Genomic DNA, 20,166 nt, shown 5'->3' with positions numbered 1-20,166 from the left:
AAGCTTGTTATGTATGGTATGATATGGGTATACTATCGGTGCAATATGCATATATGTACAGTTCAGGTCGTCGTCACTCATCGCGGCTTTACTAAGCCAGCATTTTCTTTTCTTCTTCCATTCCTTTGGATGGGTCACTTCGTCAGGTGAAGTGATACTGGGCCGTATATCATATCTACAATGACCATATTCTCTCTTTCAGTGCTGTTTGAAGAGAGAGGTAGAGCGGAATATGGATCGGTGGTTGCAGCCTGTCTGCCGTCGGAAGTTAATATCAAGGATTTATTGGATAGCACTCTGTACATACCTTACTGCAGTCAACCGAAACTAGGCCGGTGGGTTAGAGATGAACAGCAGCAGTCAATTGTCTAACTGCTCATCTCTTTCCCTCTGCTTGCGACCCCCGTCGGACCCCGCCCACCTCGCAAGGTACCTGCTGCTGCGTCTGCGCCAGAAGGAACGGCTCCACTTGGCTCGAGTACGAGTACAGCTCCGGCACCCCCGCCTCGGGCACAAACCCGAGGTTCTGCATGAACTCCGGCTGATTGTCCGTCCTGCAGCTGTTAGTAAAGATTGATTTGCAAATTGTGATAAGCTCACTTTTCAGTCCCATCCAGCGACGCCAGTTCATCAAACAACGCGTCCAAGTCCGGTGCAATCCGCGGTCGTCGCGGCGGCCCGTATCCGTCAATGTCGGCAAATGATCCCAAATTGAGACTGGTATCACCGTATGGAGGTGGGTACTGTGGTGCAGTGGTGTGGAAAGGCGAGGTCAGGTCCGGCATCAGCGGTGTGCCTGTACCGTTGATTGGTTTCGTAGAGGAGATGGAGGAGCGAGGATGGTGAGACAAATGGTTAGGAGGAACAGATTCTTTGAGTTGAGAGGAAGGGTGGGCGGTCTCGCCGCCTTGGTTGATATTCAGTGACGGGGCAGGAGTGGGGATAGATAGTGCCACATTGTCATCGACCGTGGGTGTTCGCATCCACCCGTTCGAAAAGAAGGCATCTGGTGTGGCTATGTTGGTCCGATTGTCCTCCAGCATGCTCACACGTCGTGCCGGCTCGCCCGCGCCCAGCGGAGCCTGAGCGAAAGCGTGAAGCGGACCCGTATCCCGGTTGGATAGGCTTCTCGGTCGGGCGGGTGCAGGTGTTATCGACGCGGGCAGGTCCGGAGTCTTCTCCGGTAAGGTCGTGTCAGGCCTGTCCTTGATATGCCAGACGGTCGCCAAATGTGCAGCAAAAGATTGAAGTTTACTTTTGAGGCCGGGGTCCAGTTCAAAGGGCAGCGGTGCCGCTCGTTCTCCGGCCGGTGACAGACCACTTGTGAGAACCAGACCAAACGTAGGACAAGTAGCAGAAAGACTGTAGTTCTCCATGTATGTCTGAAGTAACTGGAGCAACCGTTTCGAGCTCTCCGTGGCACGCTTCTTCAGCGGCATCTCTGACATATTGCGGTCGCTCCGCTGCAACGCAAATTGCAGGCTCAGGTTCGTAGCGACGCTCTCGTACATCATCTCCAGCCCAAATATGTGTGGGGAAGCCACTTTGATCGGTGTCGTCTGCAGATCAACGCGATAGCTCTTTGGGAGCGCCGACACCCAGAGTTGGAGTTGTCGCTCCAGCGCCTCCAAGTGTGCGATGGGGCCGGTTGTCGTCTGTTTCAAGCAGCACAAGTCGTTCAGAATACACATCAGCGAAGTGAGTCGGTTGAATGTGCTCAAGGCGTGGAGAGGTCCGCGGTGGAATGAAGCGCGCGACGGCTCGACTGGGCGCAGTCCCGTCTGGTCCTCCCACGGGTGCCACTCCTCCAACCCGTCTTCGTTGATCGGACCAATCTTAATGAGCTCTGCCTTGCGCAACGACGGCACCTGTCCCGTTTGCATCGCAATCAATGTCTCCAAGATGAAACATCCCAGGAAAACGTGCTTAGACCGTGGTGCACTTTTACCTTCCTCCGCGCTCTTCGACTGCCCCGTGGATTGATTCAATCCAAGGCTCTGAGCAATGCGAACAGCCTGTCCGACTAGTAGCCATGCTGCTGACCAGTCCTGCTGGCCTAGCTTTATCAGTGACAGAATCAGCAATGCCTGCACGTGACCGAGCTCGTGGTTCCCGTTTTCCTCGGGTATGAGGCGTCTAGCCGTGGCGTACAGCTGCGCTGGATCAGGACGATCACCAGCAAAGTCGGTCAGTTGTCGCGTAGTAGAGATCGAGGCCTCCTGAATGGAGGCCAGCGTCAGAACCGCCCACAGCGCGGCATAATCGCCAGAACCTGGTGAGATGGCGGAAATTTGAGCGTCGTCTTCATTATGACGGAACGCTGTTCGCAAAATATCGTGTTTTTCAAGAATGGGAAACCAGCATTGTGTGTAGGAGAAGTAGATGTCTAACAAGGGCCAAGCGTTCGAGGGGAGTTGGGGGATAGGGATGGGAAGCGAGGCCTGGTCGGGCGGGCGCTGTGCCAACCTACCCAGCGACAAACTCGATGCATCCTCCCCTAAATCGTTGGTTGTAGCCGTTTGGGTCGCAGAGTCCCGCGTAATCCGCACTCCAGAGGCCTTAGCTGTCGATACCGCGGACGGGGTCTTGATAGGAGATACCACCGCCAACGACCCTTCTCGCCCTTCTCCCAACACGTCTGGAAGATTCCACTCCAGCGCTTCCGCTGACAAGACGCTGCTTCCTTCAGCATCTTGCGGGGAATCACTCTCGCCCGGTAAACGACCTGCTTGGTCCTCTTCGGGTTGTTCCAAAAACGTCAACAGTCGCTCGATCTCTCTCAGGACGATGCTGTTCTTCCACGACGACAACAGGGTATCGGATCCTTCTGCCTCCTTGCCCATCGTCGCCAGATGGCTGGGAATGTTGGCCGCCTTCAACAAGGTGCGCACCACCTCCTCACTGCCTTGAATCTTATTGAAGACCAGTCCCCATAGTAACTCAAGGGTGCGAATATAGCCGGTCGGAAGGCCTCGTTTTTTAGGATTGGCCTTGTAGGTGCAGGGCCGCGAGAGCGAGGCGCAAGTCGAGCACACGGGCTGCACGCCATCGCATTTGTCCTTTTTGGAGCGACAGCTGTCGCAAGCCCGGGAGACACGTTGGCGTTTGGGGTTAGAGGCGAAGTCATCTGCAGCAGGACTCTGCTTGCTATTTTCCTCGACGTCAGTCAATCGCCGCTTTGACTTGCTACCAGGCCCGGAGGCTTGGCGCGTGTCGTTGTTCATGATCGTCTATCCAACGGTCCACTAGATGGTAATTCCGGACGCATGTTCATCTTCCAGAGAGGGTGGCCGAAGAGATGAATCCTTTGCCGGCGGCAGGTAGTACCTCATAAATTGGCCCTTGGAGGCCGCCCCACCGCAGGAACAATTAGGCGAGGGCCAGTGAGCGGGCGACTGCGAAACACAAACAGGGAAGGGGGAGGAAACTAAAGTGGTGGCGGTCAGATAGAATAGGGATGATGAAAAGGCAGCTAATAGAGAAGGGGAAGGTAGTAAGGTCAAAGTAAGACAAAAGGACGGACCGATGGGGGGGAAGAATGGAATATGGGAAAAGAATAGAGGAGAGCGAGAGGGAGAGATCTAAGAGCGGAGAAAGGAAAAGTTGGCCGGACATGACGGCTGGAGGAAAGTTGGGGAAAAGGCCGGCCCTAACTTCTTACCCGCGGGTGGGAGAGCGTCAGCGCCCGCCCCCATAGGCCACTTTTGCTGCATCGCGATTGGGGATACTACTTGTGTAAAGCTAAGTGCTACTGGTGGTGGAAAGTGTGAAAGGCAAAAAGAGGTCAAAGAGGCCCATCAGAACCCACGGATTGGAAACGCTAAGTGTCCCCGGTGGACAAGATGGAGTAAAGCGCCGGGGATGGGGGGATCCATTTGGTAATACGAAATCAAATGTAATCAAATTATGAATCTTTCTTATGTGTGTGTGGATTGTGGATTGTGGATAGTGGAATCATAATGTGGGAGATTTTGGTCCAGTTCGGGAATTAGGAAGTTGTCCGAAGAGCCCGGGGGTGAGAGGGAGCCAAGTGTTAGTAGAACTTGGGGAAGAGAAGGTGTGGAGAGCCATTCAGATTCCAGCATTTTCAGACCCTTTACTAACCTTTCCCCCGTCTACTACCACTATTACTGGTTAACCCAGTCTTGTGTTCGCATGGCATATTCCAGCCGCACCCAAAGTGCGTGTGCATTTCAGTATGTAACTAAGAGTATTAGGTCAATTGCTGGCTGGGGATTGAGCTGCCCTCCCCGCGGGGTATCAATGCAAGGACAAGGAACAAGGCACATCCCAGTTAACTAAACTCAGTTGAATTAACTCAAGTCTACTGCAAAGTACTACTACTAAACTTTCCTTAACAACTTGGTTGTTCGGCCGCCGGAGTCATTCCGGGTCATCCGGACGTGGCGGTAACATGAGGTACGAAAGGCATACGAAAAATACAGCCCAGCGACGGCAGAGCCTTTGTCCGCAACCACTTTTGGAATTTGGAGAGCCAAAAGTGTATCCACTCGCTCGGCAGTCGTTTCTTCCCCGCGGTTCGATCGCACTTCCGTCTTCCTCCTCACTACTCACTCTTGACTATTCTACTAACAGTAGTTATTCTCCATCTCCACCTTCTCGTCAAACACGCCCAGTCCCTTCCTGGCACTGCAGCCACTCCAGGTTCGTCCCTCCTTGTCCCTTCCCTTCCCACCCCCCCCCTCTACACTACACTACCTCCTTAGCTCATGTCTCCCCACACTCTTGGGTTTTGAGCATTTCCCGCCCTCTTCTTATTACGTCGCTCACACAAGTAGTTGGATTGCTCCTCCGCAGGCTCATCGTGACCTTTTCAAACCAATGCTTACCTTCGAATGCGCCCGGTCGGTCCTGCAGGAACTAATTCTCGGCTCTCGCGTCCTACGCCATGCGTGGGTCTAATAATCGCCCTCTTCTCAGTATCGTGATTTCTCGTGTATAGCCTGAACAAAAATTCCTGTGCACGAAATGTCCATCCTCGTGAATCCACCCAAACGCAAGCTAGACGAGCTGGAAGGTCCGGTCGAGCAACAGAACAGCAGACGCTTGTCGCATCTCCCTTTCACCTCGAATACCCCCCATGCAGTAGATCCTACCCCCAGCGACGATGCTCCTCCGCGTCCCCGTGTCAATTCCGCTCCTCAGACGGAACACTCAGAGGCGTCGCCATGGTTGAATGCTTCCTTGCGCGAGCTGAATTCCAATCGTCAGTCGCCAGTCTCCTTTGACGGGCCTTTCCAGGCTCAGAGGAAATTCGCTCCCAATGCGTCCATTGTGTTGACCGGAATCCGCGGCACGGGAAAGTCCAGTCTAGCGGTCATTCTGGCGGCCACCTCGGGTAGGCGACTGATCGATGCAGACCGGTATTTTCAGCAGGTGACCGGCCGTACACGTGCTTCTTACAAGAAGGAGTTTGATTTGGTCGAGTATCGTCAGCAGGAAGCCAGGGTGATGGAGTCCATGCTCTCCGAAAACCAAGAGGGCTGCGTCATCGCATGCGGGCCTGGGTCCATGGAGCGCAGCGGGCAGACGTTGTTGAGGGAGTACGCGAAGACCCATCCGGTTATCTACGTCCTCCGAGACCCCGAGAGCATCCAGTCTTATCTGAAAGCGTGGAGCACAGACAAAGTTCGTCGTTTTCTGGAACTCTCGGGGCCCATCTATCGCGCATGTTCCAATCTCGAGTTCTTCAATGTCTCCGAGAAGGGCATCGCGGACCACTCACTTCCAAAAGACGGCCACCAAGACTCGCCGTTGGAATCGGAGCTTGATCAGCGAGTACAAGCAATCACTCCTTTCCTGACCCTCAAACAACTACAGCGTGATTTTCTTTGTTTCATTGCGTTCGCAACGGGCGACTCCACGGACCTCAGTCGTCATAACTCTTCGTTCCCTCTATCGATGCAACCAGTCGAATCACGCACCTACACATATGCCGTGACCGTCCCTATCTCATCCATGTTAGAACGTGATCTGGACATTGAGGAGCTAGAGTCGACCTCTGATGCGTTTGAGCTGAAGCTGGATGTCGCCGAACCACCTTCCTCCCATCTCGGCCTGGACTCGAGTTTTGCCGATAACATCAGTCGGGCGGTAGCCAATGTCCGACGGAACACGGTCGTTCCATTAATATACAACGTGGAGAGTAATGTATGTCGTTATGGCTTGAGCGCAGAACACAAGGATCCCTCGCGGCGGTCGGATGCAGAGTACCTCAAATTAGTACAGCACGGTCTACGATTAGCCCCGGAGTTTGTGACAGTAGACATGTCCTACGACGACAAGGTACTTTCACAGGTCATAGCTTATAAAGGGTCGAGCAAAGTTATTGGGCACTTTGCTGCCGTGCAGCCACCGGCGCGGGGCTGGGATGACGCACAATATATGGAGCTCTACGAGCGAGCCAAAAGGTTAGGATGCGACATGGTTCGGCTCACACAGCCGGCGATGACAATCGACGACAACTTTGCTGTGCAACGCTTTCGCGATTACATCAAGTCCCTTCCGGCCCCGCAACTGCCTATCATTGCGTATAATACGGGCCCATTGGGCCGGTTGTCATGCTGCTTCAACCCGACGTTGACCCCTGTCACTCACCCGTCAATGGTCGCCGAGACGCAATCGAAAGGATTGCCGTGTATCACCCTCCGTGAGGCACAGGAGGCGCTGTACGCCTCATTCACTTTGGATCCCTTACATTTCTTTGTTTTCGGTGCCAACATCACATACAGTCTGTCTCCTGCCATGCATAACGCCGCCTATAAGCGATGCGGAATGCCGCATCACTACAAACTCCACCAGTCGTCGTCTCTGCGAGGCCTCAATGAGTTGGTAGAAAACCCGCATTTTGGTGGCACTAGTGTCAGTCTGCCGTTCAAAACAGAAGCCATTCCGCTGCTGCATTCCATGTCGCCACATGCTCGAGCCATTGGCGCCGTGAACACGCTAATTCCTATTCGGAGGCTGGGAGACAAGGCCCTCGACGCCGATAATTCCTCGCTGTACATGGAGAAGAGTCGCGCAGGACCGATCAAGGCCTTGCATGGAGACAATACCGACTGGATCGGAATTGGAAATTGTTTCCGAAGAGGCTTGTCACCCGCAAATGCCATCCGCCCGTCATCTACTGGGCTAGTTATTGGCGCGGGTGGCATGGCCCGCGCAGCCATTTACTCCATGATACACCTGGGAGTGCAGAATATCTTCGTCTACAACCGGACCATAGCGAATGCCGAAAAGCTCGCCTACCACTATAATCGCCAGAACCTCCCTTCGCCAGGCCAGGCCGGGTCAGCGGCACGGCCTCAGGTGCACGTGCTGCGAACTCTACAGGACAGCTGGCCTGCCAACTACAAGCAGCCGACCGTCGTCTGCTCATGTATCCCAACTCACAGCATCGGGGGGCAGCCGGCCCCAAACTTTGAGATGCCAGTGCAGTGGCTCGAAAGCCCAACGGGAGGCGTGGTCGTGGAGGTCAGTTTATAAACCACTGTGTTTACGCCCTTTTTTATGAACGTTACTAACCAATATGTAGCTGGCGTATAAAACGCTCAATACCCCACTGATGAAACAAATCCGAGCACTTTCGCACCGTGGCTGGGTCGCTCTGGACGGACTAGATGTCCTCCCGGAGCAAGGTTTCGCCCAGTTCGAGCTATTTACAGGTCGCCGGGCGCCGCGACGGCTCATGCGGACCGTAGTCTTGAAGGAATATGAGGGCGAAGAAGGCCAATACGACGAGCAGGCGATCCAAAGTCGGATTGAGAGTCTAGATGGACAACCCACCTGAAGTGCTCATTGGTCAAGAGTATGCCATTAAAAGCCCCAGCTATCTAATATCGCGTAAGAAACGCCACCATTGGCTGCCCGCCTCAGGCATGACCGTACCTGGATGGTCCGTCAGTCAGCATGCAGCCACTTCCGCGGGACTTTTTTCCTTTTGGCACGGTGGGAGGCATGTGGACGAGCAATGCTTACTGAACACGAGCATGCACGTATAGGCTAGGCATGGACGCCAGTCGCCGCGGACAATGCAGCAAACGCAGCATTTCGATCTCGTACTGTCTGTCTGCGCCCATGATATGATATATTTGTTATGACTACAACGTACGTATACAATCAAGAGGATCACGACTATCGTTCCATATACAATCAATGACAAACACGATCAATCGATGATTGCCAATATTTCTTTCCTTAAAACGAAAATAGTAAGTCAGAGACATAGAAACTACTTATTACAGTAATAGATTTCTATGCATTGTAAGACGATTTTTAGTAAGGATAGTCAAGTGACGCTGAATTCTATTTCCACTTGAATTCCTCGTGCTCTCGATTGGTTACTTTGTTCTTTACTGCAGATCTGCGCATTCTGTTACTATTCCTAGTCGGCTTACTGTGATGTTAGTGCTCAATTCCCTGCTACACAGAGTAATAGAATGTATTACTGTCATTATTGACGCTTGATACAAAATCAATCTACTACTCTAATCTGGCAGGATACCGAGAGGGGGGAAGAAGAAAAATCTTCCATCTTCAGTCTGTAAGTAATCAATCCGTGAGAGGGATATGGTATTGTTAAGGTTCTGAGCAGCATCTCATCAAGATGCTCATGTATTGCACACTCAATGCAGAATATTTCAACAGAAAGTTCTTTAGAGAGGGGGGAAGGCTTTGAGCGCGAGGCTATGATAATTCATTAAGTTATTGTAGGCTGCTTAGTAGCTAAACGCTCCAAAACGAACACCTCGGGGCTGTGTGCAGAGTCTCACATAGGCAAGGACGTACCATGCCGATAGTTAAGTATTAAATCCAAACCTAACCCAATTACAACACCAGCCCAACAATACATTAAAGTCCCAAGCAGAAATTGTTCATCAATCCAGTCTTACTTCAGCTGCACAAAGTTTCCACACGCCAGGCGCGAGTTATCCGCCGCATGCACGACCAATGAGAGGTTTCCAAAGAAAGCAGGCTCTCCCTCCACATTAGAGAGGAACCAGTCAGTGTACGTGGTAGTAAATTCCTCGTTGTCGGGTGCCCAGATCGGTCCATGCTTGCCGCTGAGGTCGCCGACTTGGCAGGTCTGGGGAGCGTTGATGTCGCAGGGCGTAGCATCGCCGCGGCCGTAAGGGTCCAGATGGGCGCCGGTGCTGTAGCAGTTTCCGTCCTTAGGGACTGGCTTTTGATGGATGTGGTAGACTGATCATTTCAAAAATAGGTCAGTATGGATGTGTAAGTTTGCTATTAACTCAAGGTTTGAGTTTGGGTTCGGATTCGTATGGAAACTCTAAACACAAGCCCCATTTGATGGATCGATATGAAGGAGCGGGAGGAAATGGAAGTAAGCGTACCCAACTGCTGTTCATTATCGGGGATTCCCCAGAAGTGCGCCGAAACAAGGACACCCACGCCGCTAGGCTTAGGCAAAATGGTCACAGACCCGCGGACAGTGGTGTTATCCTTGGGCTGTAGCTGCGCGTAGTAGGTCACATCATCGTTGTCAGTGACGACGGGGGCATTGGTGTTCGCCGCAGCCGTGGCGGAGAGGCACAAAGCGGTTGCGAGGAGGGCGGATCTGAATAGCATCTTTGTTTTCGCGAGCAAGTTTGGCTTTCTAAGAATGCGTGAGTGAATTAGTGGGTGAGAGGGTTTGAGCAGGTTTGTGAAGGATTTGCAGGTAGTATATAAGTATATAACTAAATGCAGGAGGAGAACTGTGGTACCTGAATGAAGAAAGAACGACGATCGCGGTCAACAATGGACGAATTCGGCGAGTTGGCAGTCAGTGTCTTTGTTTTTCTGTAACCCCTCTTCCCCCTTGATTCCGGGACCGCTTTATAAGGGACTATGCATGGCGGTGTAAGGGGACACATTGGTGAGACAATGATCCATTCATTCACCGAGTGTATTGTGAATCGGTGGTTGCATCCCTTGCCATGATCCGGATTTGTTGGATCCGGATTGGGAGGGAAAGCCGGATGCATGGGGATTATTGGAATGTCCATGGGGGCTGTCAGAGAAACGGTTTCGGGCAGGTTACACCGGCATTGTCCTGCTATGAATTCCTTGGAGATTGAGAGTTGAACTGAGTTGCTGTCAAGGTTGTCAATGGCGAGGTTATTCTTAATGTTAGTTTTCAGGCAGTCACGGGGTATCGATTTGGATCCCCTCTCTGGGCTTTTATTGAGCTCAACGGTTCGACACATTCCCCTAGCACGTTTAGTAGTGTGCCTTCTTGGCTTTTCAGTATAACTCAGTTGCTTGTTTTTCATCCTGTTCAGCATCCATTACGCCCGACTTTCTACTCATTGGATACATGTGAGCAGTCAAGACTACTAAGCATGGGGCGAGTAGGTAGTCTGAGTGAAGCAAGCTCTGACGAGCAACTCTGGATGCCTTGAGAGTAAGAGCAACAATGCCTTGGATTTCCAAGCAGGAATGTATCTCAGCTAGTTCCGTGGCATGATTGCTACCCCTAGACATGCCACAGTTCATGGCTTGACTGATTTTCTCTCATTTGGCAAATGTTTATTCACAGCGTTCTAGAGTGTGTCTTGTGGATGGCCTCTGACAGACCAAAATGACTGGCGGAAAATCTACTTGTCATATTAGATACTAAGCCAAGCTAGCATATTCGAGACCGTATACTACTTACCATTATTGGTGGATATTGTAGCGAAGACACAAAGGTGTCAGTTTCACAAATCTTCCTAGAAGCTATTTGTCATATATATATTCCACCCGCACAGCCATCAACAGGGTGTCCACTTCATGTTGCTGAGTTTAGGTGCCTTTCCACTCCCAACAAGCAAAGACATGGAGTAGATAGTATCTTTCATCAGATGGAGATGAGAGGCATCAACACTTTGCGGGGTAAGTGTGCCGAGAGATCCTGGGCTTATCAGGATAACTTCCCAATTCGGGCAATTTAGGCGCTGGATCATCGCCAGGCCCAGACTGGAAACTTCCCCCCTCCATCCCATCATCGGTTGAATTTATTGATGAATGATCGATGGCCACGATGGACTCCTATCAGTGACAACTGACAGCTGCTGCTGCTCAACACTCCACTCGAGACTGCCACGAATTACGTCCATAGACGAGAAACGAGTGGGACTCGCCTCGAGGTCCCCATATGATCCATCATCCCCGGACTTCTTTGCGGTCCACTGCGTCCCATCGGAGCATGTCCATCTGCTAATTCTCCGAGCGGGTTCCGCTCCCCCTCGTCAGCTGTGTTCAACAATGGAACTATGGGTCCAATGTGGAGAGCTCGGGGTATTTATACAACGAGGGGCTCGTAGACTTCAACTTGGCCCTCCCGCCCCAGCCGCTCCATCTCTCGACAACATCTACGAAGATACAGTGACATTGGATTACTCCCCGTCATGTCTCTTGCTCAAAGCAACTACGTGATCCAGCTCCCTAAAACACCATCCTCTATCGGTCCGCTAGATCCTCGAGCTATTGCCCAGCGATGGATCACCGATCTGGAGGTTCTTCTCGCCACGGGGAACTATTCCCAGCTAGGAAGAGTCTTCCATGAGGACTCCTGGTGGAGGGACATGCTCGCGTTGGTCTGGGACTTTCGTACCATCCAGGGATGCGCGAAGATCCAAGACTTCCTGGCTGCTAATCAGCCTCGCGCGGGTCTTTCTGCTCTGCGTCTGCAGCATGAGGGCAAATTCCAGCCCAGGATGGAAAGCCCCGCGGAGGGGCTGAACTGGATAAACTCCATCATCTTCTTCGAGACTAGTGTGGGGCGTGGCTCCGGGGTCATTCATCTGACGCAGAACGACGCAGGAGAGTGGAAGGCATATGCGATGTATACAACTTTGCAAGAATTGAAGGAATTCGAGGAGCCATTGGGCATCAGAAGAGCATACGGCACGATCGAGACAATGCCTGGTGGACTCAACCAGGGCAACTGGCTCGAGCGACGCCAGAGGACAATTGAATTCAAGGAAGAAGAGCCTACGACCCTCATTGTTGGAGCCGGTACGCAGACCTCGCCTTTCGTGCAGTAGGAATAAGCTAACCAGTCAACTTCTAGGCCAGGCAGGTCTCAACATGGCCGCTCGGCTCAATTCTCTCGGGATATCGCATCTCATCGTCGACCGGAATGAACGTATCGGAGATAATTGGCGGAAGCGCTATAGGGTGAGCTACGCTTGCGATACACATAACCTGACTCGCCGTCTGACCTGTACTCATAGACCCTCGTAACCCATGACCCTGCAGAATTCACCCATATGGCATACCTTCCCTTTCCGAAGAACTGGCCGCAATTTACCCCCAAAGACAAACTAGCCGACTGGTTTGAGGCTTATGCTATGATCATGGAACTGAATGTTTGGGTTCAAACCTCCATCAAATCTGCCGACTACGATGATGCCCAGAAGCAGTGGACTGTGGTGGTAGTCCGCGGCGATGGAAGTGAGCGTACACTGCGCCCACGCCACCTGATCTGGTGCACGGGACACTCAGGAGAACCCTTAGTTCCCAGCTTCGAAAACCAGTCGCAGTTCAAGGGCACAGTATACCACGGCAGCCAGCACACAGATGCATCCCACTACGAGGTAGCAGGCAAAAAGGTCGTCGTGGTCGGCACTGGAAACAGCGGCCATGATATCGCGCAGAACTATTGCGAGAATGGCGCGCAGGTGACTATGCTGCAACGGCGCGGGACTTATGTCATTACCGTTGAGAAGGGTATCTTCATGATGCATGAGGGTCAACACGAAGATTACGGGTACGTCTTATCCCTGTCTCGAACCCGCAGGCCTCTAACTCTTGCAGACCTCCTACCGAAGAAGCCGACCTGCTGCATGAATGTCTTCCATTCCCTGTCCAGTTTGCCCTGGGCGAGCATTTCACCAGGCGCGTGGCGCATGCCGAGCAAGATCTCCTCGGTGGCCTTGAAAAGGCTGGTTTCGCACTGGACTTTGGCGTCAACGGTGCTGGTCTTGGACGTGCATATATGACTCGCGGCGGTGGATACTACATCGATGTTGGCTGCAGTCCGCTCATCGCCTCGGGAAAGATCAAGGTTAAGCGTAGCCCAGAGGGAATCTCTCATTTTACGGAATCCGGCCTTGTTTTGAAGGACGGGTCAGCCTTGTCCGCCGATGTCGTGGTCCTCGCGACTGGTTACGACAATATGCGCACGACGGTACGGAAAGTACTAGGTGACCGTGTTGCGGACCGATGTCGAGATGTCTGGGATCTAGACGAGGAGGGAGAAATCAACGCAGTACGTACTTCTTCCCGCTTGCTTCAACTTCGTCATCACTAACAAGCACTTTCTATAGATGTGGCGCCCCAGCGGACACCCCGGTTTCTGGTACATGGGCGGAAATCTTGCCTTGTGTCGGATCTATTCCAAGTTCCTGGCTCTGCAGATCAAGGCTATTGAAGCTGGCTTGGTGAGTGATGAGCAGATACAGGCGCAGGCTAAACTGTGAGTTGGTAAGTGGGCGAGCAATTGTCTCGGTTATGAGAATCTACCAGCTGCGGATAGAGCGAAGGCAAATTTGGGATTAGCGTTCTTGTTTTAGAATTAGATATTCAGTAGCGCATAGTGAACTATGATACTCTCTAGTACGTTAACGGAGTATGGGAAGCATTCTATCCTCGGTAGCCATCATATGTCTACGTAACGAATCTGTCCGTGTTGTAAAGTATACCTCCACCTGTTAAAAGATCAGAATTACGTCGAAATCAAACAAGCATACTATAACTAGTAATACCTGAGAGATTATCATGGGCCAATCACTGACTAACTCTGTACGGAGTAAGTAGACCTCCCAATTGTGATGTTCACAACGGCCCGCACAACAGCAGTTCATGCACCTGACTCAGCAAATGCAAATTAGGGCAGCGCTAAACCCAAACCCGCTAGACCCATCCACACACAAAGCGGAGTCGTAACGGATTTTCTCACGGCCCTCCAAGCGCGGCGCCCGGCCTGATTTTCTTCCCTCTTTTGATCTTTTGACCCGATATTCAGCGCAGAGCCACACCATAAGGATTTCAAGTTCTTTTGGAAGACTGTCAGCACCATGTCTAAGATCACAGTCGGTATGTTGCATCTTCATATCACAGCAGGATGTGTTATATGTATGATGAATGAAGGATGCTAATGATTCGTGAACAGCCGGAGTGCGCCAGAACATCGAGCAGCTGCTCAACTACTCTCAGAATGAGAAGAAGAGGAACTTCCTCGAGACCGTCGAGCTTCAGATCGGTCTGAAGAACTACGACCCCCAGCGTGACAAGCGTTTCTCTGGTACCATCAAGCTGCCTACCGTTCCCCGTCCCAACATGACCATCTGGTATGATACCACCATCACCACCGGAGAAATACCTTCGGAATAAGACAGAGAGAGAGAGAGAAAGGATAGAATACTGATGAAAGGATAGTGTTCTTGGTGACCAGCACGATCTCGACCGTGCCAAGCACCACGGCATTGACGCCATGTCCGCCGACGACCTGAAGAAGCTGAACAAGAACAAGAAGCTCATCAAGAAGCTTGCTCGCAAGTACGATGCTTTCCTTGCTTCCGACACCCTCATCAAGCAGATTCCCCGTCTCTTGGGTCCTGGTCTCTCTAAGGGTGAGTTTCCCCCACCCCCAAATACCTCCCTGAGGGGTATTACTGCATGAATCGTGTGGTGCTAATGAATGAATAGCCGGTAAATTCCCTACCCCCGTCTCTCACGCCGAGGACATGGCCAACAAGGTCAACGAGGTCAAGTCCACCATCAAGTTCCAGCTTAAGAAGGTTCTCTGCCTCGGTGTTGCCGTCGGCAACGTCGGTATGACTGAGGACGAGCTGGTCGCTAACACCATGCTCGCCATCAACTACCTTGTCTCCCTGCTTAAGAAGGGTTGGCAGAACGTTGGTAGCCTTGTCCTCAAGGCTACCATGTCTCCCCCTAAGCGTCTGTACTAAGCGGGTCGCTTTTTCTCTTTTCTCTTTATGAATAAATAAAAAGAAAAAAGTTTATGTGTCACGCTGGGGGTACGACACCCTTTTTTTTAGGGACTGGGATTGTAGGGTTGTGTTTCGTATCATAGTTTAGCTACTTATGGTGTGGATTATAAATGTGATCCTGGGTTTTGGTCTCTATTTATCTTTCAAAATGAGTTGGAGGTGGTGTGGTGTAGGCTTCTATTGTAGATGGTAGTATGGTACAGTAGATACAAAAGGCGTATGGTATAGTATCATTGCATTCCAGGCATCAACTCCGTCCGGTCCAGAATCATTCCCCTCATGCCGATAAATTCTCGGAGACTCTCCCACTCCTCGCCTTCCTCTTCACCTCGCATGTAGATATCCTTGAACCCCCATGCAAGTGCAACCTTGTCGAAGGCAGCCCGCTCCTCTTCACGGGCCCAACGGTGTCGCAGCGGCACACCCGGTTGCCAGGTAACCCGCTCCATCTGGTCATTCGCCGTCGTGATGGCCAGAATACCAACTGACGTGACTCCACCCATGTATGCCAGACCCGCTGCAAAAGCGATCCCTGTCGCTGTGCTAGGGTCCATTGTGTTCTGCAGCGTCGAGGCCCACGAAGCAAGGGTATAGCAAGCCGCAGGCGCAGCAGCAATTCCACCCAAGGGGACAGCCGCCCTCTTGAAGACCTTGGCGCGACGGAACGCCGGGGTGCTATAAGTGGTGTCGATAATGGCCAACACTAGGGAGAGGTTGCGCTGGGCGATAGCGACATCGAGAGCCATGTCCGCGAGCTCGACGGGCACGGCGCTGTTGATGCTCTTAGGTTTGGCCTTGTGGTATCGGACAGGGGAGCTGTTCTCCTCGGGGACTGGTTTGTTGGCGTATAGATGGAAGATTTCCGGGAAGTGGTCGGGACGTTTGAGCATAGCGTGGATCTTGGTGTAACAGGTCAGGGCTTCGGGGGAGATGAATACTTTCTCGTCTGTCAAGAGGTCATGGACGGATTTGCAGAGCTGATCAATGATCTGTTCGGGGGTCTTTCGGGGCAGTGTGGTGGTCATCTGTTGCTTTTGTTTCCGGGTAGCGGAGTTCTTCCCTTCCTCTAGGTCTAGGAGGGATGAGATCTCGTCTGGTTGTTGGCTCTTGCCGGTGTCCTGCTCCGGGTGGACCATAACTTCGGCAATTCGTTGGCATTTTTGTAGCAGTTGCACGACCTTGTCATTGGGGGGCACAGAGTCCGTTTCGCTGAGTTCGGCACATTCGTGGGCGATCTGGTCCACAGCTTCTTCGAAGTCCGCTGGCGTGAGGTGGCCGGATTTGGTAGATTCAAGCCTCCTAGGGGTAGAAGCGTATGTAGCCGAAGTCAAGAAGCTTTTCGGGCTTATCTGGGGTCGCAATTGGCCTGGGCGCGCATTCCGGGTCAACGGACTGGATGCATAGGATCGTACGGATTGATGAATGGGCGCGGGAGGTGCGGATAATTGGCAAATCTGGCAGGCTAAAGCTTGGGGCCGAGAGCTCTTGTGGCCCCTGAGGGTAATGCCTCTTGTAGGGAGCATGGTTGTTGCTGATGCTGTTGTGGTAGTGGTGGTGAGGGAAAACTACCTGATGGGCCAGAGAGAAAGACGGGGAGATGCGCAAGGCGGCGAGGGCACCAACTAAATTACTGCCGCCACCAAAAGCGGGTCTCCAGGAACGGCTGTCTGGCGTCCATCGACCTGACGTCCATCGACCTGACGTCCCTCTGGAACTCTCCTGCTTCTCCTCCATCAGCAACGCCCCGTAGGCAGCTGCTTTCTTTCAACACCACCCTCTCTCTGGCAACAGCAGGCCTCAAATGATTCAGCCAGCCCCGGCAGATTAGATCCCGTCGTGATCGTCTACCCACTCATTACTCCCTCCCGATTGCAAGCGTCATACCTCATCGTCTACAAACATCATGCCTCCCCCTCCGCCGCCGCCGCCGCCGCCGCCCGGAGGGATGGGAGGTCCTCCCCCGCCTCCTCCCCCCGCGGGGAATCTGCCCAGCAGACCCTCTGGCTCAGAAGCTAAGGGCCGGGTAAGAATGTCTTGTCTGCTAGTCTAGGCAAGTTATCGACTGCTAATGCCTTGTATAGGGCGCACTGCTTTCCGATATCCACAAAGGCGCAAGGTTGAAGAAGACCGTGACCAACGACAGGTCGGCGCCCATGGTCAGTGGTGGAGGAGCGAAGTCTTCCGGTCCTGCAATTCCAAGCGCTCCGCCAGTTCCGGGCATGGCGAAGCCTCCGACAGGGCTTGCACCACCCGTCCCTCCGGCACAGGCAGCGAACAGGCTACGAAGCAACAGCGATACTGGTTCAGGAGGTGATGCAGTGGCGGGTGCCCCGGCGGCGCCTCAACTTGGAGGCCTCTTTGCTGGAGGCATGCCTAAGTTGCGCAGTCGGGGAGGCGTTGACACTGGAGCTAATCGGGACTCCCCATATCGATCAGATACGGATGGTTCGCGGAGCGCTCCCCCGCCCCCTGCTATGTCCGCCCCCAAACCGCCAGGTGCTCGACCTCCACCACGCCCTCCTGCAACGGAGTCGCCTCCTACTCCTCCAGTGAACCCGTTGGTTGCAAACCTCCGGAAACCACCCCCGCGACCTGCTTCCAGGCCGTCATCGACGGTTTCGACTGCGTCCAGCAGATCCGCCCCTGACGCTCCCCCGCGCGCACCGCCACCATTGCCCGGCTCCGCCAAAGGCCCGCCGCCGCCTCCAGTATCTACAAGAAAACCTCCTGCACCTGCACCTCCTCCACCTCCACCTCCCTCAGCTAGTCCAGTTGCACCTCCGCCACCACCTCCGGCGGCTGCTCCCCGACCTCCCCCGGCGCCTGCACGCTCTACACCTCCTCCCCCTCCTCCTCCCGGCGCGTCTGCTCCACAGCTGCCGAACGGCACAGCTGCTGCGTCTATCGCCGTACAAGCTGCCAGAAATGCTCTCGGACATGCGCCACCACCTCCTCCCCCACCAGCGGCCTCGGCCCCATCAGCCCCCCCTCCGCCTCCTCCCAGTGCTCCTCCCAGCGAGCCACCGTCGCGGCCATCACCTCTGCCGTCTAGCATAGCACCTCCTCCACCTCATCAACCAGACCGTTCTACCCTGGACCCGAGCGCCTATACCCTCAGCAACGGCGGGCCGTCACCGGGATCAAGCCCTCGCAGTCCAGGCGGACATGGCATTATGCGGGTAGACGATCATCGGTTCAAGTTCCAAAGCGAAGGCTTATTGCCCAAGCCTCGTCCATTTGTGGGAGGCACCAGGCGCTATCGGGCTGGACGAGGCAGCAGTGTGCCATTGGATCTGAGCGCATTGATTGGGTAAGGGAAGTGTTGCGGCGAGACGCGTGGTAGATTAGTATCTTTCTCCAGACTTGTGGATTTGCTTAGCAATTCGCATATTGTTAGTGATCGTAGGGTGTTTACGGAATGAAGATTGGTCTTCAGGTCAATTGCATCACAACCTGCACGCTCTGTACGTAGTATATGACATTATACCAATCTGTACCAGCTGAACTACTGGACCAGATAATACATAGTGAAACAATCATAGCTCCTTATCTGATCAATCAATTAAACGTGATCGCCAATGCGCAGCACGGGACAGTTCCAATCACGTGATCAGTGGGCGCCGCATGGAAGCTGTGAGGATCCGGAGAAGCACGCCGCTGCAGTCACAACATCCCAGGCCAGACCTCGCTGCTGTTCTTCCTTCCACAGATATACCTTGTCCCTCCCGATTAGCGCGTCCTTTACACGACTCTCCTCATTTGTACAGAACAGCTGGCCGAGTTCGGAGCTTAGTGAGCAGATTGCCCTCCAGCTTAACGATCGGAACGCGGCGACGAAGTATTTGCTGCCAGTCAAGCTACTAGCTTCAAATCTTGTGCAAACAGAGTGCATTCGACTTTGTTACGGAACTGTGGTTATTCTCCGGATCGTCTTTTCTACGACTTGCCTGGGTTAGGTCACCTTGAGTGGTGGTGCATTTTTTGTTACCTTGATTGTTTTTCCGCTCGGGATATTGGTGCTTCAAATAGTACTTCACCCTCGCACATTTGATCATCATGTCGCTTCACTCTTATATCAACAGTAAGTCTTATTCTTTTACCAGGACTTTGCTGCATGTCTGGTATTCAGTCCCTTGGTCAGTGCTAACGCAGTTATTTTCCCCCGGAGTATAGAGAAAGTATGCATCCTGACGGTTGACGGCCGCACACTGCTGGGAACATTACTCTCCACCGACCAGCTAACGAACCTGGTTCTCCTGAATACGATCGAGCGAATCATCCGGACCCCCGACGACCCGGAACCCAGCTCCCAGATTGAGCATGGGCTGTATCTGATCCGAGGCGACAACGTCGTATTATGCGGAGAGGTTGACGAAGCCATTGACAATGATATCGACTGGACGAAGGTCAGGGGAGAAGTGGTCAAAGGCACCAAGAACGCATGAAACAGCGGGGAAGTGATGTTTCGATGATTATCTATATAACAAGGGATTTTTTTTTCTTTGCAGCAAGAAGAAAAGGAAAAAAGGATGAGCGTTTTAAGTGTACGATGGAGAAGTGGACAAGAGTTTCAGCGTAACATTGGTGGCTAGTGCGTATATGGGTCAGGCGGACCCCCCTCCTTCTCTTTGTGGTGGTCTTTTCGTTCGTCGATTAAGGGGAGGGAGGGAGTAAGCGCGTGCCAGTGTCAGTGTGCCGACCAGGGGGGAATGTTGTTATGAAGGCGAAAGAAAGAAAGCTACTACGCGCGCGACAGATTTACAGGAGGGGATTGGTCGGTACCAGATGATCCGTGGACATGATCGGTGCGTCGTCAGGCGGGGATCCTCTTCTCGTGAGAGTGAAAGAGAGAGAGAGAAAGCTACAAGTGGGACGCGCATGGGCTCAAAAGGGCGCTCATCTGATGTGATGTCGGGGCCAAGTTTAGCGGCTCGACGGGAGTTCTTGCGTTTGGGAATTGCATGGAATCAAGGAAAGGAATAAAAAAGGAAGTTTGAGATTGTCAAAACAAGGCATTGGGATGGCTGAAGGAATGGGAGAGGGGAGAGAAGATGAGGGGGGGAGATGATACTCCTACTGGTAGTAGTAGTAAGTATCCAACACTCCTGCGCGGCAGGGTTCCATTGGACGGCAGTTTCATTGGGTG

At 52.9% G+C, this 20,166-nt stretch overlaps 7 protein-coding genes across 7 annotated transcripts; 4 read left to right on the top strand and 3 right to left on the bottom strand.

Moving 5' to 3' along the window:
* Nucleotides 1-3: 3 nt before the first annotated feature.
* BO87DRAFT_323794 (putative C6 transcription factor QutA) lies at nucleotides 4-3,581 on the bottom strand. The gene is made up of 3 exons (XM_025620045.1): nucleotides 601-3,581; nucleotides 308-554; nucleotides 4-255 (listed from the first exon to the last, which is right to left on the bottom strand). The coding sequence occupies exons 1-2, from the start codon at nucleotides 3,222-3,224 to the stop codon at nucleotides 377-379; spliced, it is 2,802 nt and encodes a 933-aa protein (XP_025485316.1). The 5' UTR covers nucleotides 3,225-3,581; the 3' UTR covers nucleotides 4-255; nucleotides 308-376.
* Nucleotides 3,582-4,576: 995 nt separating this feature from the next.
* Nucleotides 4,577-8,187, top strand: BO87DRAFT_323791 (putative quinate pathway repressor protein QutR). The gene is made up of 3 exons (XM_025620044.1): nucleotides 4,577-4,665; nucleotides 4,800-7,494; nucleotides 7,556-8,187. Exons 2-3 carry the CDS (start codon nucleotides 4,990-4,992, stop codon nucleotides 7,808-7,810), a joined length of 2,760 nt encoding a protein of 919 aa, XP_025485315.1. The 5' UTR covers nucleotides 4,577-4,665; nucleotides 4,800-4,989; the 3' UTR covers nucleotides 7,811-8,187.
* Nucleotides 8,188-8,771: 584 nt separating this feature from the next.
* On the bottom strand, nucleotides 8,772-9,795 carry BO87DRAFT_371978 (putative cytosolic Cu/Zn superoxide dismutase). The gene is made up of 3 exons (XM_025622175.1): nucleotides 9,747-9,795; nucleotides 9,375-9,637; nucleotides 8,772-9,222 (listed from the first exon to the last, which is right to left on the bottom strand). Exons 2-3 carry the CDS (start codon nucleotides 9,607-9,609, stop codon nucleotides 8,909-8,911), a joined length of 549 nt encoding a protein of 182 aa, XP_025485314.1. The 5' UTR covers nucleotides 9,610-9,637; nucleotides 9,747-9,795; the 3' UTR covers nucleotides 8,772-8,908.
* Nucleotides 9,796-11,411: 1,616 nt separating this feature from the next.
* BO87DRAFT_323786 (flavin-binding monooxygenase) lies at nucleotides 11,412-15,106 on the top strand (the record flags this gene model as incomplete). The annotated part of the gene is made up of 9 exons (XM_025620043.1): nucleotides 11,412-12,021; nucleotides 12,077-12,183; nucleotides 12,240-12,775; nucleotides 12,823-13,276; nucleotides 13,335-13,483; nucleotides 14,033-14,103; nucleotides 14,180-14,357; nucleotides 14,446-14,639; nucleotides 14,716-15,106. 9 exons carry the CDS (start codon nucleotides 11,412-11,414, stop codon nucleotides 14,976-14,978), a joined length of 2,562 nt encoding a protein of 853 aa, XP_025485313.1. The 3' UTR covers nucleotides 14,979-15,106.
* Nucleotides 15,107-15,189: 83 nt separating this feature from the next.
* BO87DRAFT_371976 (uncharacterized protein) lies at nucleotides 15,190-16,589 on the bottom strand. Its single transcript, XM_025622174.1, has one exon. It carries the CDS (start codon nucleotides 16,541-16,543, stop codon nucleotides 15,251-15,253), a length of 1,293 nt encoding a protein of 430 aa, XP_025485312.1. The 5' UTR covers nucleotides 16,544-16,589; the 3' UTR covers nucleotides 15,190-15,250.
* Nucleotides 16,590-16,702: 113 nt separating this feature from the next.
* Nucleotides 16,703-18,470, top strand: BO87DRAFT_454632 (putative proline-rich, actin-associated protein Vrp1). The gene is made up of 2 exons (XM_025628570.1): nucleotides 16,703-17,043; nucleotides 17,102-18,470. The coding sequence occupies exons 1-2, from the start codon at nucleotides 16,924-16,926 to the stop codon at nucleotides 18,332-18,334; spliced, it is 1,353 nt and encodes a 450-aa protein (XP_025485311.1). The 5' UTR covers nucleotides 16,703-16,923; the 3' UTR covers nucleotides 18,335-18,470.
* Nucleotides 18,471-19,033: 563 nt separating this feature from the next.
* BO87DRAFT_7420 (U6 snRNA-associated Sm-like protein LSm8) lies at nucleotides 19,034-19,603 on the top strand. Its single transcript, XM_025629521.1, has 2 exons — nucleotides 19,034-19,101; nucleotides 19,194-19,603. The coding sequence occupies exons 1-2, from the start codon at nucleotides 19,077-19,079 to the stop codon at nucleotides 19,463-19,465; spliced, it is 297 nt and encodes a 98-aa protein (XP_025485310.1). The 5' UTR covers nucleotides 19,034-19,076; the 3' UTR covers nucleotides 19,466-19,603.
* The last annotated feature ends 563 nt before the right edge of the window (nucleotides 19,604-20,166 follow it).

This window comes from Aspergillus neoniger (assembly GCF_003184625.1).
Source record: "Aspergillus neoniger CBS 115656 unplaced genomic scaffold BO87scaffold_1, whole genome shotgun sequence".
NCBI classification, from domain to species: Eukaryota; Fungi; Ascomycota; class Eurotiomycetes; order Eurotiales; family Aspergillaceae; genus Aspergillus; species Aspergillus neoniger.
This window is presented reverse-complemented; position numbering and strand designations above follow the sequence as displayed.

Bases quoted from the DNA above. Each gene is read 5' to 3' on its own strand.
- BO87DRAFT_323794 (XM_025620045.1), bottom strand. From the start codon at position 3,224: ATGAACAACGACACGCGCCAAGCCTCCGGGCCTGGTAGCAAGTCAAAG. The intron at 555-600 runs GTGAGCTTATCA...TAACAGCTGCAG, and splicing joins TCGCTGGATGGGACTGAAAA to GACGGACAATCAGCCGGAGT.
- BO87DRAFT_323791 (XM_025620044.1), top strand. From the start codon at position 4,990: ATGTCCATCCTCGTGAATCCACCCAAACGCAAGCTAGACGAGCTGGAA. The intron at 7,495-7,555 runs GTCAGTTTATAA...ACCAATATGTAG, and splicing joins CGGGAGGCGTGGTCGTGGAG to CTGGCGTATAAAACGCTCAA.
- BO87DRAFT_371978 (XM_025622175.1), bottom strand. From the start codon at position 9,609: ATGCTATTCAGATCCGCCCTCCTCGCAACCGCTTTGTGCCTCTCCGCC. The intron at 9,223-9,374 runs GTACGCTTACTT...TGAAATGATCAG, and splicing joins CGATAATGAACAGCAGTTGG to TCTACCACATCCATCAAAAG.
- BO87DRAFT_371976 (XM_025622174.1), bottom strand. From the start codon at position 16,543: ATGCTCCCTACAAGAGGCATTACCCTCAGGGGCCACAAGAGCTCTCGG.
- BO87DRAFT_454632 (XM_025628570.1), top strand. From the start codon at position 16,924: ATGCCTCCCCCTCCGCCGCCGCCGCCGCCGCCGCCCGGAGGGATGGGA. The intron at 17,044-17,101 runs GTAAGAATGTCT...TGCCTTGTATAG, and splicing joins GCTCAGAAGCTAAGGGCCGG to GGCGCACTGCTTTCCGATAT.
- BO87DRAFT_7420 (XM_025629521.1), top strand. From the start codon at position 19,077: ATGTCGCTTCACTCTTATATCAACA. The intron at 19,102-19,193 runs GTAAGTCTTATT...CCCGGAGTATAG, and splicing joins GCTTCACTCTTATATCAACA to AGAAAGTATGCATCCTGACG.